At 48.5% G+C, this 13,044-nt stretch overlaps 1 protein-coding gene across 1 annotated transcript in view; it reads right to left on the bottom strand.

The window, feature by feature from the left end:
* Nucleotides 1–10,377, bottom strand: part of NFATC1 (nuclear factor of activated T cells 1) — a 179,615-nt gene extending 169,238 nt beyond the window's left edge. Inside the window, exon 1 of the mRNA XM_077352944.1 lies at nt 9,805–10,377. Coding sequence (XP_077209059.1) covers nt 9,805–9,823 — 19 coding nt within the window. The 5' untranslated portion in view covers nt 9,824–10,377. The remainder of the gene's footprint in view (nt 1–9,804) is intronic.
* Between the last annotated feature and the right edge of the window lie 2,667 nt (nt 10,378–13,044).

Below are 13,044 nucleotides of genomic sequence, written 5' to 3'. Positions count from 1 at the left end.
TCCAACTGAATAAAATTCAAACCGTGGCTGTAAATTAAAATTCTGTTTTATACTAAAGACTAAATAGAAGTATAGAGGTTGCAGATTATGTGTATCATTCAGCCTTTCTCAACTTTTTTACCAGTGAGAAACCTCTGAAATAGTGGTCCCCAACCTTTTTCAGGCTGGGGACCGGCGTCAGAATGGAGGGCGATTGTGTGGCCGCGCATGCATGTATGTGCCATGCGTGGCCGAAAATGCACATGTGCGGCACTTTTGCGCATGCCCTGCTTCCCTCTCCCCCTCCCCACAGTAAGAAGCTTGCAGCCTGGTAAGTTACGTACTGCGGGGGGGGGGGAGCCACGGCCCAGTGCCAGGGCCTTCACGGCCCGGCACCAGGCCGCAGCCCGGTGGTTGGGGACCACCGCTCTGAAACATTCTTTGGGTTTCAAAAAAACCCAGAAGTGGTGCAATGGGAAGCATAGCTGTGTACATGCCCACCTGGGGCCCCTCCCCTCCCCTTCCCAGCCCATCATTGGCCACATGAATATATATGTCCATATGACCTGATAAATGTTTTACAAATTTTAAAATATATTAAAATTAATTAACTCCCACCTATTCAGGGAACCATTCCAGGGCCATCAAGAAACCCATGAAGTGTAACAGAACAATCAAGAAGAGTTAAGTGCCTCCCATCTTCTTTTAAAATGGCAATGCTTCAGCACTTCAAGGCTTAAGGGAGGCATACTGAATACCAGGTGTGTCACTTGGAAACTGAGCTATGTAAAAGAAAATCTTGAGAAGCCATTTGTTGGCCAGGCATGCATGTACAATTTGAAGACTTTATACAGTAATGTACCAGATGTCAAACCTTTAGAAATAAAATCCCCAAAAGAAGCAATGTAGCTTCAGCTGGCAAGAATAGGCATGCAATCTGAAATTGAGGCAAGAGATCAGAATCGTTTTTATGGTATCTCCTTTGCATATGGAGCAGCCCGGTTACCATCCACATGGAATGCATAAACCTCCAACATTGCTTCCCTCCCACCTTTCTGTAATTTTCCTAATAAAAATGTAATTTAAAATCATAGGTTTGGAAGGGGCCATGCAGGCCATCTAGTCCAACCCCCTGCTCAATCAGACTAAAGCATTCAGCATAATTATCTGTCCAGCTGCTACTTGAAGACTGTCAGTGAGAGGGAACTCACCACCTCCTTAGGCAGCTGATTCCACTGCTGAACTACTCTGACTATTAATTTCCTTCCCTGATAGCTAGCTGATACTGTTCAACGTGTAGTTTAAAGCCATTACTGTGGGTCCTATCCTCTGCTGCCAACATAAACTGCTCCCTGCCCTACTGTTCATATCATCTAAAAAGGTTCTGACATACAAAACTGCAGGAGAGAATCATAGAATCATAGAGTTGGAAGGGGCCATACAGGCCATCTAGTCCAACCCCCTGCTCAACGCAGGATTAGCCCTAAGCATCCTAAAGCATCCAAGAAAAGTGTGTATCCAACCTTTGCTTGAATACTTCCAGTGAGGGGGAGCTCACCACCTCCTTAGGCAGCCTATTCCACTGCTGAACTACTCTGACTGTGAAAAACTTTTTCCTGATATCTAGCCTAAATCGTTGTACTTGAAGTTTAAACCCATTACTGCGTGTCCTCTCCTCTGCAGCCAGCAGAAACAGCATCCTGCCCTCCTCCAAGTGACAACCTTTCAAATACTTAAAGAGGGCTATCATGTCCCCTCTCAACCTCCTTTTCTCCAGGCTGAACATTCCCAAGTCCCTCAACCTATCTTCATAGGGCTTGGTCCCTTGGCCCCAGATCATCTTCGTCGCTCTCCTCTGTACCCTTTCAATTTTATCGACGTCCTTCTTGAAGTGAGGCCTCCAGAACTGCACACAGTACTCCAGGTGTGGTCTGACCAGTGCCGTATACAATGGGACTATGACATCTTATGATTTTGATGTGATGCCTCTGTTGATACAGCCCAAAATGGCATTTGCCTTTTTTACTGCTGCATCACACTGCCTGCTCATGTTTAGTTTACAATCCACAAGTACCCCAAGGTCTCGTTCACACACAGTGCTACCTAGAAGCGTATCCCCCATCCAGTAGGCATGCTTTTCATTTTTCTGACCCAGAGAGAACTTCCCCAGGAGAAAATGGCTGCTTTTCAGGGTTGACTCTATGGAATTATGCAAACAAAAGAGCGGATATTTCCAAAAATATTGAAATTATATCTGAAGAAATATAAAGATGACATAAATCACTGAAACTCATACAAAAATAATATACAAACTGAAGAAAATGAAAAACTAAACCTTTATAATTGACAACTAGCAACAAAAATTACCCATTTCTTGCAAGTTAATTTTTAGACCACTTTGGGCAACCTATAGCAGATAGCCATATGGAAGGGCGGTATAAAAATCTAAATAAATACATAAATAATATTTCTGAATGCTATGGCACCCAAATAGTGCTTTGTAACCAATGAACTAGCATATTGGGAAGAATGTTCATAACATTGCCTATCTCTTGGTGTGTTAATTTTCAGCTTGTGAAGGGGATGTGCAGAAGAACACTCAAACATTTGGATTCCCCCATCCGCAGTCTGAATTACTAGAGTTACTGAATTACTACTAGAATCATCTATTACCTTGTGGGTATCAAACCACTTTGTGGGCATCCACTCACAAGGGGATCTAGTTGTGTGTTATCCAGACACACCATCTACATTTGATCCAAAAAGCAGTAGGAAAGTGGCCAAATTATTAACACCAGAGGCACAGACATCTGGAAACCAACACCCCACATTGCCCCAAGGTGGTAAATCCGATTGGATAATGATTGCCTAGCTCCGCCTGAATTTTTAAAAAAATTATATGTACTTGATGAGAGTAGGGATCCAACATAGCATTCCCATGGGTGCACAGACCTGGGTCCATGAAACATGGAGCTACTCACTCCTTTGGCAGCCCCCTAACTGGAAAACCAAAGATAAGCTGAACATATTGTTAAAGGACAGTCTGGTTCTCATCAAATACTCTAGCATGGATTCATAACATCTGACTGGGAGCTTTAACTAAAGTTTTCCTGTGTTGCATGGAAAAACATACAATGATGACACCCATAGGCTTTGTGGAAATTTAATACTGCCAGGTTCCTTAGCCATGTTAGGATTATGACTGCCTCATACATCGCATGTGGGTGCACTGCTACCTCTTCCCTCTTGCCAGCTTGGGATCACAGTTAAGAGCAATGGCCTGTAATCAGGAGAACCAGGTTTGAGTCCCAACTCCTCCACCTGCAGCCAGCAGGGTGACCTTGGGCCAGTCACAGTTCTCTCAGCCCTCACAGGGTGTCTGTTGTAGGGGGAGGAAGGGAAGCCAGTTGTGGGTCTGCTGCTAAGTGGATGTGATCAGAGCCCTCGTGTTATATCATCAGGCTGGGACAGCTGAGTTGGGTTAGGAGTATTAGGGAAGTTTATACCGCCATCTTTTGATATTGTCTGATATTGTTAATGTTTTAATGGGGGGGGGGGTTATGGATTATACTGTCTGTTTTGATTATGTTGTTAGCCGCCATGAGACGACATTGTTGAGAGTGGCGGAGTATAAATTAAAGTATGTATAAACAAACGAATGAATGAATGAATGAACCAATGAATGAATGAATGAGCTGCTTTGAGACTCCTCCAGGTAGAAAAAAGCAGGGTACAAAAAAACAACTCTTCTTGCACATACATTACCCTATCCTCTTCATTTTTGGAGGTTACCATAGTCCTATATTATATCTGCACTGGTGTTAATGTGACAGTCACAGTTCAGTCAAGTCACAGCCTATAAACCACTATTGAATCATGGCTGGAAAGTGTAGTCTGAGTTAATCATAACTGGGGAGAATCCTGGTTTATACTTGATGTTGAACCATGGTGAGCTCTGAAAATGAAACCGATGGGAAAACTTGTAAATTGAGGGGGGGAAGGAACAAAGGGAAGAAGATCAGGCAATGTGACGTCTGTATTGGGTCACAGAATCCAGTTAAAATGAATAATAAAACACAAGTGGCTTGCTTACTCAAAACAAAATGTTTTACACACAGTAGTCAAAGGCCAGAATGCTCTCTGTGACAGCACACACGTGACTGGGGTTTATTATTTATTTATTTATTTATTTATTACATTTATATACCGCCCTCCCTGAAGGCTCAGGGCGGGCTGAACATAAAACGATCAAGTTCAGAACTGCATTTGGTTTTCTAGCAGTGATATTATGGGCACTGCTACTTTTTAAACTGCAGCGAATAACCTGTCCAATAAAACCCCAGAAAGCAACTAGATTTTTGCTTTTTAAAGCACTGTGATTCAGAAATTACTCCAAGGCATCCGCAGGCAGCCTGAGCTTACTTACAGCTGGGACTTCAAGAGACTTTGGTGAGTTCCAGCACACTTTTACATTCACTATGCCCTTTTTATCCCCTTTCTGCCTTCAAGTCACTGCTTCCTGAGGCAACCCAGGGCTTTCGAGGCAAGAGATGTTCAGAGATGGTTTGCCCTCCGTATCATGACCTTGACATTTCTTGGAGGTCTTGCATCCAAATACTAGCCACTGACCTTGCTTAGCTTCCAAAATTTGATGAGATCAGCCTACTCTGGGCTATTCAGGGCAAAGCATCTACCTTTACTGCTAAATCTGGTCACTTCCCCACTTACCTGTGGTGCATAGCCCCCATTTCTGGAAGGGGGGGCGCTGGCAGGACAAAGGTGGGTTGCAAATCTCTTCCTACGCAGACTAGCCTGTGTGAGAAGCTATCCAGCCGGCCGTGCACAAATGCGGCCAGGCTGCAGCATAGATTTAGGCTTCACGGGTTTAAAAGGAGGTCTGAGGTATGTGTCTGACCTTTGTGCACCAGTACAGTCCCACCCCTACCCCTACCCAGCAATGAATATATTCTGATGAGAATTCCCGAGGAATCAATCAATTTGCAAATATCAACGCATGGTACAGCATCACCATCACAATTACCAAAATCAGAATTGATTCTAGCAAGCTCTCTAAATCAAGATTAAAATGTTTGGAATTTCCCTAAGACTGTACTGGATATTAAAATGTTTCTGCTTTTGCATGAGAGATTGCACGCAGGATGATAATATAGGATGTGCATGTAGCAACGTGCATGTAGTATACATTTGCGTGTAGGGAGAGGCACAGCTTACTAGCAGCATGTGCTCACACAAGGACAGGTGTGCATGTAGGATGAAGGACTTTGAAGGACAAAGAAGTTGCAACCTTCTATGTGAATTGAGTTTAATGGATTCAGTAGGGTGTCACTCTGCTTAGGATGGCACGTTGTTACTTGTTAGAATATAGAGGATCTGCAGCGTGCATGATTCAGTAGCATATGATGAATATCCTGCAGGGGGCATCAGAGGAGATATATAATTAGCATAGTTAGGATAGGAACTTCCTGATATTTTTCAAATAATCTTCTTCTGAGTCCTGATTGGCTCGGTTGGAGACTTCCTGCTCCTTTGAGCACACTTCCTCCCTGTTTGTGGTGACTGAGTAAAGACAACAGAACAGCTCTCTCTCCTCTTTCTGTACATTTTTGCTTTTCTAAATAAGACTATTTTATTCTTTTAAGCATCCTGGTGCTCTGATTCTCTTTGCATATTTAGACTCTGCCAACTTTACTAACACAGACAGATATTTTGCCTATAGTCTTCCCAGGCATTTTCAAATTGGAAGATAAGGACAAGAAGATCAAAGATGGAAGGAGGAAGCACACGCAAACCCATAGGATGCTTTAATATGTCCCAGGGAAGGGCACAGAAGACTAACAAAAGACACAGAGTTTGCCCACTGATTCCTGTCATGTTACCTAGATATTTTCCAAATCTCGTATATTTCACCTGTCATTAGATGGGGTAAAGTTTCTCAGTAGGAATATTGTTAACAATTTGTGTCATTCAATGCTACACACAAAGCAGTAGAACACGGTCTCTTCAATGGTTTCCATGACGTTAAGAGTCACTAACCTTTCTTATCTGACCATGGATGCACTCAGGAGACCTCTTGTCCCAGCAAGAAACCAACCTCAGAGATATTAACTACCTGCAGCTGCCCTGCTTAGTTTTATGTTTGGGTTAGATGGCTATGGATTCAGAGACTGAAAATGAAAGTCCCCCAAAACTGCTGAAGGCACATCAGTTGGAACAAAACATTCCACGCATTAAAACGGCACAGCCATTAAAACCATGAGGCAGAGCGGCTAAAATTATGAGTTAATTGGAAGAGGAGGAATTTGAAGAGCCCAAGAAGGAATTTGAAAAGCCCAAATGTAGAGCCCAAGCATTGAATGACACAAATTGTTAATGATATTCCTACTGAGAAACTTTATTCCTTACTGAGAAAGTAATGACAGATTAAATATACCAGATTTGGAAAATATCTTGGTAGAAAAAGATTTCATAAAACAACATATCTGAGTGTGGCATTGCAAAGAGAGAGAGAGAGAGAGAGAGAGAGAGAGAGAATTTATTTTTGGATGCCACTCTTCCCTGAGGGCTCAGGGCGGCTCACAACCATGTAAACAATAAAACTGACAAGATCCTAAAATACCATTGATTTGTTAAAACCAAGGCATTCCAAAAGGATTGTCCCCTCTTCTCTATAAAGTACATGCTTGGTGATCAGTAAGTGTATATTTCAGCCAATGTTTTAAGTGTTAGATAGGGAGGCCATTTTTTAAATGATATTTCAAGGCCTCGACCGTAGGCCTGGTGGAAGAGCTAGATCAGGCTCTCAGTGCTGTTATGTTTTAAATGTAACATTTGAGGTAGAATGACAGGACTGTATAAACTGACTTTACAACCTGGTTCTTAAGCTACTAGTTCTTCCACTGGTGACAGAAAAAGGAGGGGCAACTGTTGACCACTGAAAAGGCTATACTGAAGGTCATGGGACTCATGTGGTCAAATGAGACCACATCTGCAGCGAGGAAGGGAAACAGGAAGGATTAAAAAGGAAAGCTGCAATTGTGTACATACTTAACTGGTAGTAAGTCCTATGGATCGGGGGGGGGGGCTTACATAAGTAAGAATTGGCTGGATGCACACAAATTCATTATTTTACACTTTCAAGGAAGTCTTCAAATGGTTACACATATACAGATTAAATTAAACTCAGTATTAGCATCATATTGTCATCTCATTCAATTAAAAATAGTATCCATGTGCTGGCTAATATTTTTACCGTTTATATTCACCTGCTGTGAATATTATACCATATGTCCGCACGGCTCTAATACACAGTTATATATACTCATCAAATGAGAACAAATTCAAGTATGTCAAGATGAGAGTATAATTTCTATTTAATCTAAAATTGATAAAGCCTTTAAAATATTATTTTAAGATCAGCCTATGAACTAGTTAGAAAGGGAAGCACTTGAATTTAGACTGATTTATTCCACAATACTAAATACATCACAAAGAGCAACATTGATTTCGAAATCCTAAATGTGTTTAACTTCAGAAGTACATCCTGACGAGTTGAACTGAGATTACTTCCTGGTAAGTATGCTTTGACATGCAGCTCTGCTTGAAATGAAGTGTGTACTGAGATCATCAAGAATTTCTTGCAAGGGAATACTGCACATACTACACATTCGAAAGTAAATTCCAGAACAAGAATGAATGGGCCTTGGTTCAAATGAATCCTATTACTAACGACCAGGTTACCAATTGTTAGGAACGGAATGCCAACTGTCTCTGCCAAATCTGGTAGAAACTGTTCTAGACTATAAGGAAAACAGAGTGGAGTTGAAAGTTATCATCCTAACATGCTTCCTTGGGAATAAGCCCTATGGATTGGTTTCTGACGTAAAATGCATAAGATCACGCTACACATCTCCTTAAATCTTTGGAAGCTCTGGCTTAACTGTTCTATAGATAAGGCTGTTAAACTGCCATTTTCACAGCATGTTATATCAGCGTTATCGTACTGAAGTCCACAACTACTCTAAAAGAACAACAAAGATTTATTCAAGGCATGAACTTTTGAGTGCATGCACTCTTCCTCAGACTCGAAAGCTCACACCTTGAACAAATCTTGGTTGGTTTTAACGGTGCTATTGAACTCTATTTTTGTTGTGCTACTTCAGACCAACATGGCTACTCACTTGAATCTACTCTAAAAGATGTAATTAACGTTGCTTTTGGCCTCCTATTGGTGACACTGCCTCTCCCCCTGTGTTCTGCCACAACAGCTCTGTGGCTTTGCGCAAGGTCTCCTGCAGGTGCCAACTGGGCAAAAATGAACAAATGCTTGTACATGTGGCTTCTCGCATCTGGCCCCCGCCTTACAGACCAGCCTGCCTGAGAAGGTCAGGAGGATTTCCGCCCTCCTGGCTTCCCCAAATAAAGTAAAACTGTTACTCAAGAGGGTGGCAATAAGACAGCACAATACAAACAATTATACATAATTCACAAAGTTACTTGGGCAAGTTATTGGGGACTACAGTTTATACCACTGTTATAGTTTGCTGGAAATTGGATCCTACTATGTAATTTTCCATCATTTTATGTGTCCTGTTATCACTTATGCCTTTCTCTCCCCCCTCCCCCCCAAATTTTTAAGTTTTCTGGTTGGTCCCACAACCCAAGTCCTGTTTCATTGTTAACTGGGTGCCCCCCCCCCCGTCTATAAATTGCACTGACTCTGCATAATCTGCCCAGAGCCCACGTGAGGAAGGGAGATTTTAAATAATGTAAATAATTCAATGTTGGGGCTTGTTTGCTCCGGATGGCTAACAAAACACTCCAGCACAAAATTAAACCACCAAGCCAGGAGGAGGGGGGGGTTGTTTGACAAATCTAAACAAACAAAACACCTTAGTTCTAACAGAGCCCAAGTAATAAAAAAAGGGATGGCCAGTTTGCAAGGGGTATGTGATGTATGTGATGCCCAGGGGTGAGGGTGGCTGACGGTTTTCCGGAACTCAACTGGGAAAAGAACAGATCTGAAGCACCCCGGCACGCGCACCCCGAGCCATGTCGACTGTTGGGTGTGCTCGGTCAAGCGAGCCGGTGTTTGTGACGCCTCCTCCTAAGGCAGCCGGCCCTACTGCTCGTCAGCCTTCCGGGGCGAGCAGACCTTCGGCTGCGCTGGAGAGGCTCTGCAACCCCTTGGCACGTCCGGCGCACGGAGGCGGCCAGCCCCGCACGCCAAGAACGCCACTCCACGGTGTCCTGGGATTCCTTGGGCTTCCTGCAGGAGCCCAGCCCTCCCTCCCCCACCCCGCGCCATAAGCCCCGCTTTGTTGCACACCCGACGTAACCCAGGCGCCTCCCGCCCGCCCATCACCCGGCCGAGTGCCCACCCCAAAGGACCCCGCGCGGCGCTTGGTTTTGTTTGCGGAGCCTGCCTGCCTGCCGGCCTGCCCGCCTCCCTCCCCGGCCGCGCTGGCGGCCAAGCTTCCGAAAGGCAGCGGAGACACCTATTGGCCAGGCGCCGCAGCGGGCCAGCCCCGAGGCTGCTGTGGGGAAACACCAGGGGGACACCGCTTCCCTCCCAAGCGCGGCAGCCGGCGCCAAAGGCGGCCCTGGCCGTCCCTCCTGCCGGGGCGCGCACACGCGGGCGCACGCCTGGTCTGCCGGCCGGCCGGCCGAGCGCCTCTCTGGGGTTCCCTTGGCGCGCCGCGCCGCTCTCTCGTCTCGGCCCCCGCCAGAGGCCGCAGCCGTCAACGTCAAGAACGACAGACAGCGGGGAGGGGGGGGGAGGCGGGAAGCCAAGCCCCCCGACTTTACCTTCCTCCGCCGATTTCATGCTGCTGCTGCTGCTGCTGGAGAAGGCGGCTGGACCCAAAAGTTGTCTCCTGCCCCGCTTGGCCGGCTCTCGAGGCGCAACAGAGGCTGTGGTATCCGCTCAGCGCCAAGAAGGGGAAAAAGTGAGGTGGAGGAGGAGGAGGTTCGGGTCCCCCTTCGCAGGAGTCGCGCGCCCACGCTCGCGTGCCTCTCGCCGGGCGGCGAAGCGGGAAAGCAAGGTGGCCGGACTTTCTTCTTGACGGCACGACGCGGAGCCTGTGCGGTTGCCGCCCCCCGCAGAGAGCCGTCCCTGCAGAGGAAGGAGCGCGGGGAGCGGAAGGGTCCGCGGGGCAGCCACCGGGAGCTCCTGCGCGGCAGGAGGAGAAGGCAGAGAGCGCGCTCGGGAAGCGGCAGGCAGGCAGGCAGGCGCGCGCGGGGCTCTCTCTGTCTCTCTCCCGCTGGCTGGCTGGCTGGCTGGCGCGCGGCCGCCCTCCCTCCCTCCCTTCCTTCCTTCTCCCGGGGTCTGAGGCTGGGCCGGTGTTTATTTTGATCGGGAAAGTTTGCAGAGTCTCTAAGTCTCTCTCTGACGCACGGCGGCGCGGCGGCGGCTGCCTTTTTAAAGGTGGAAAACACCCTCCCTCCTTCCCCCTCCCAGCCCCTCTCCCCGCCCAGCGCCCCGTGATGTCACGGCTCCGGCCAGCGACTCTCCGCTGCCTGCGAAGGAGCCCAGCCAAGCGGCGCGCGGGCCGGGGGGGGGGGGAGAGAGAAAGCAGCTGGAAGAGACGTCCGAGAGGAACCCCTCGCCCCCACCCGCGCCGCTCCCGGATTCTGCTGAAGAAGCAGATCTCGCCGCTCGGCCAGACCTCTGGCCACCCGGAGTCCCCGCCTGACTCCTGCTGACCCCACGGCGGGGAGCGGAGCGGGGCGTGGGGGGGGGGCACAGGTCCCGGCGCAGAGAGACGCTAATTGCCTTTCAATAAAAGGGGAGGAGCGGGACCGCGGAGGAGGGAGGAAGAAGCCCTTTGCATGTTGAAATCATTAGAGCAACTAAATAAATAAATAAATGGCAGGCTTCCCCCGCTGTGGAAATTTGGAAAAGAGCGTCCGCTGGCAAGGAGCAGAAAGGAAAATCCCATCCTGCTAAATGACTAACAGACTCCGAAGAGTTCGTTTCAAGAGCTGAGGATCTTCTACTGCGATTGCCGCTCTTTAACTCTCTCCGCGACGCTGTCCAAGCTGCCCCGGGGCTCGAGATGCGGCCATGGAGAGCGGCTGGGTGGCTTCGGCGTAGTGCCCCCAAGGGTGCCTGCACACGACAGCTTCTCCCCGGGGTTAAACCTGGCTGGCCTTGACGGCGCCCCTGGCCTCGAACTTGGGTCTCTTGCTTCGGACCAAGGCGGCTCTCCACCTGAAGCTCTGCCTCCTGTAAAGCAGCCTCCTCCCCCCAGGGTGTAGTTGGGGTTCTGGAGGCCGCTGGCCCGGTTGGATGGAAGCCTGCGGTTCCTTCCTCCTCCCCTGGCCAAATTGTCTTGTGGGGACTGCTCAAGGAAAGACGGGGTCGCCTCCGATCGCCGACTTATAAAGCGAAGCGTGATTCTGCACCGCGCCACACCTGCGGTTCCAAGGCCAAGAATTGTAAAGGCGCTGGGGGTCCGGACAAGCCCATGGGGGGGGGGGAGGGTTGGCGCAGGTATTTAGCTCGTGCCCCAGAGCCCCCGGTCCCCAAATCAGAGGGGAGAATCAGCCGGATGCGTGCGAAAGACTCTCTTCCGTGCTACTACGAGGCCGGCCCTAAACGAGACAGGGCCCTCAAACCACAGGAGTCCCTGCACCGTAGCCGGGAGAAAGGGCGCAGAACGAAGCGTTTATTCAGGAACTGGGATTGAAGGACGTCTGGAGAGAGAATGGCGGGCGGGTGGGTGGGGAGCAGCTATTCTGGCGGGGTTTGCCCTTCAGAATTCGCACAAGCATGCCAGGTCCTGTCAGATCGCGAAAGCTTAAGCTGGACCAGCCCTGGCTAGTATTTGGATCGGAGACCCCCTAGGATTTGGGTGGTCCTTCCTCCAAGGAACACTCGGGGCACCGACGCAGGAGCAGGCAATGGCAAGCCACGTCTGAACGTCCTTGGCCTGGTTGCCAGATAATGCTGGGATCCCCTGGCTATACAGCACAGGCCAGGCTACAATACATGATAATAGTGCTGTGCATGGAGTTTGCTTTGATGCACTAGGAGCCTGTGGAGGTGCAGTTTACTGAATGGCTGGCTGGGTTTATATACCACTTCGCATCCTGGGTTTTCAGTGTGGTTGGCCTGCAAAAGGGTAAAAGGATTAAAAAAAATATGGATGCCAGCCTCCAGGTGGGACCTGGAGGCCCCTGGAATGACTACAGAGGAGTTCCCCTGGAGAAAATGGGTTCTGTGAAGGGTGGACTGGACGGCACTGGACCCCCACTGAGGTCCCCACCCCCCCAACTCCATCCCCCCAACTTCCAGATGTTTCTCAACCTGGATCTGGCAACCCTACAGTGGTCATGGGGGAGGATTAAAAAGCTGCACAACAGCAAGGCCTCAATCCTGTGCACATTTACATAGAAGTAGCTCCCATTGTCCTAGAGGAGATCAGCCCTGACTGCTCTTTAGAAGGCCAGATCCTGAAGATGAAACTCAAATATTTTGGCCACCTCATGAGAAGGAAGGACTCCCTGGAGAAGAGCCTAATGCTGGGAGCGATCGAGGGCAAAAGAAGAAGGGGACGACAGAGAATGAGGTGGCTGGATGGAGTCACTGAAGCAGTAGGTGCAAACTTAAATGGACTCCGGGGAATGGTAGAGGACAGGAAGGCCTGGAGGATCATTGTCCATGGGGTCGCGATGGGTCGGACACGACTTCGCACATAACAACAACAGCTCCCATTGTGCACAGTGGGGCTTGTCTGAGTCCGAAGGGAGAGAATTGCCCTGTAGAACCTTGAGGATTCCTGTTAGAAGCAGCTCAGAGCTACATTGGCCTGAACAATGGAGGGGGTGGGCTGCCCATGGTTGCCAGCTCTGGGACGGGAAATACCTGGAGACTTTGGGGGTGGAGCCAAGAATGTGCAGGAGGCCCCTCTGGAGTAAAATGCTATGGAGCCCACCCTTCAAAGCCGCCATTTTCTGCAGGGGAAGTTTTCTCTGTCACCTGTCCATGAGGGGGGGGAGAGACCCCCAGGCCCCACCTGGGAATGGCATCCCTAGAAGGACCTC

This window comes from Paroedura picta, chromosome 9 (assembly GCF_049243985.1).
Source record: "Paroedura picta isolate Pp20150507F chromosome 9, Ppicta_v3.0, whole genome shotgun sequence".
Classification (NCBI taxonomy): Eukaryota; Metazoa; Chordata; class Lepidosauria; order Squamata; family Gekkonidae; genus Paroedura; species Paroedura picta.
This window is presented reverse-complemented; position numbering and strand designations above follow the sequence as displayed.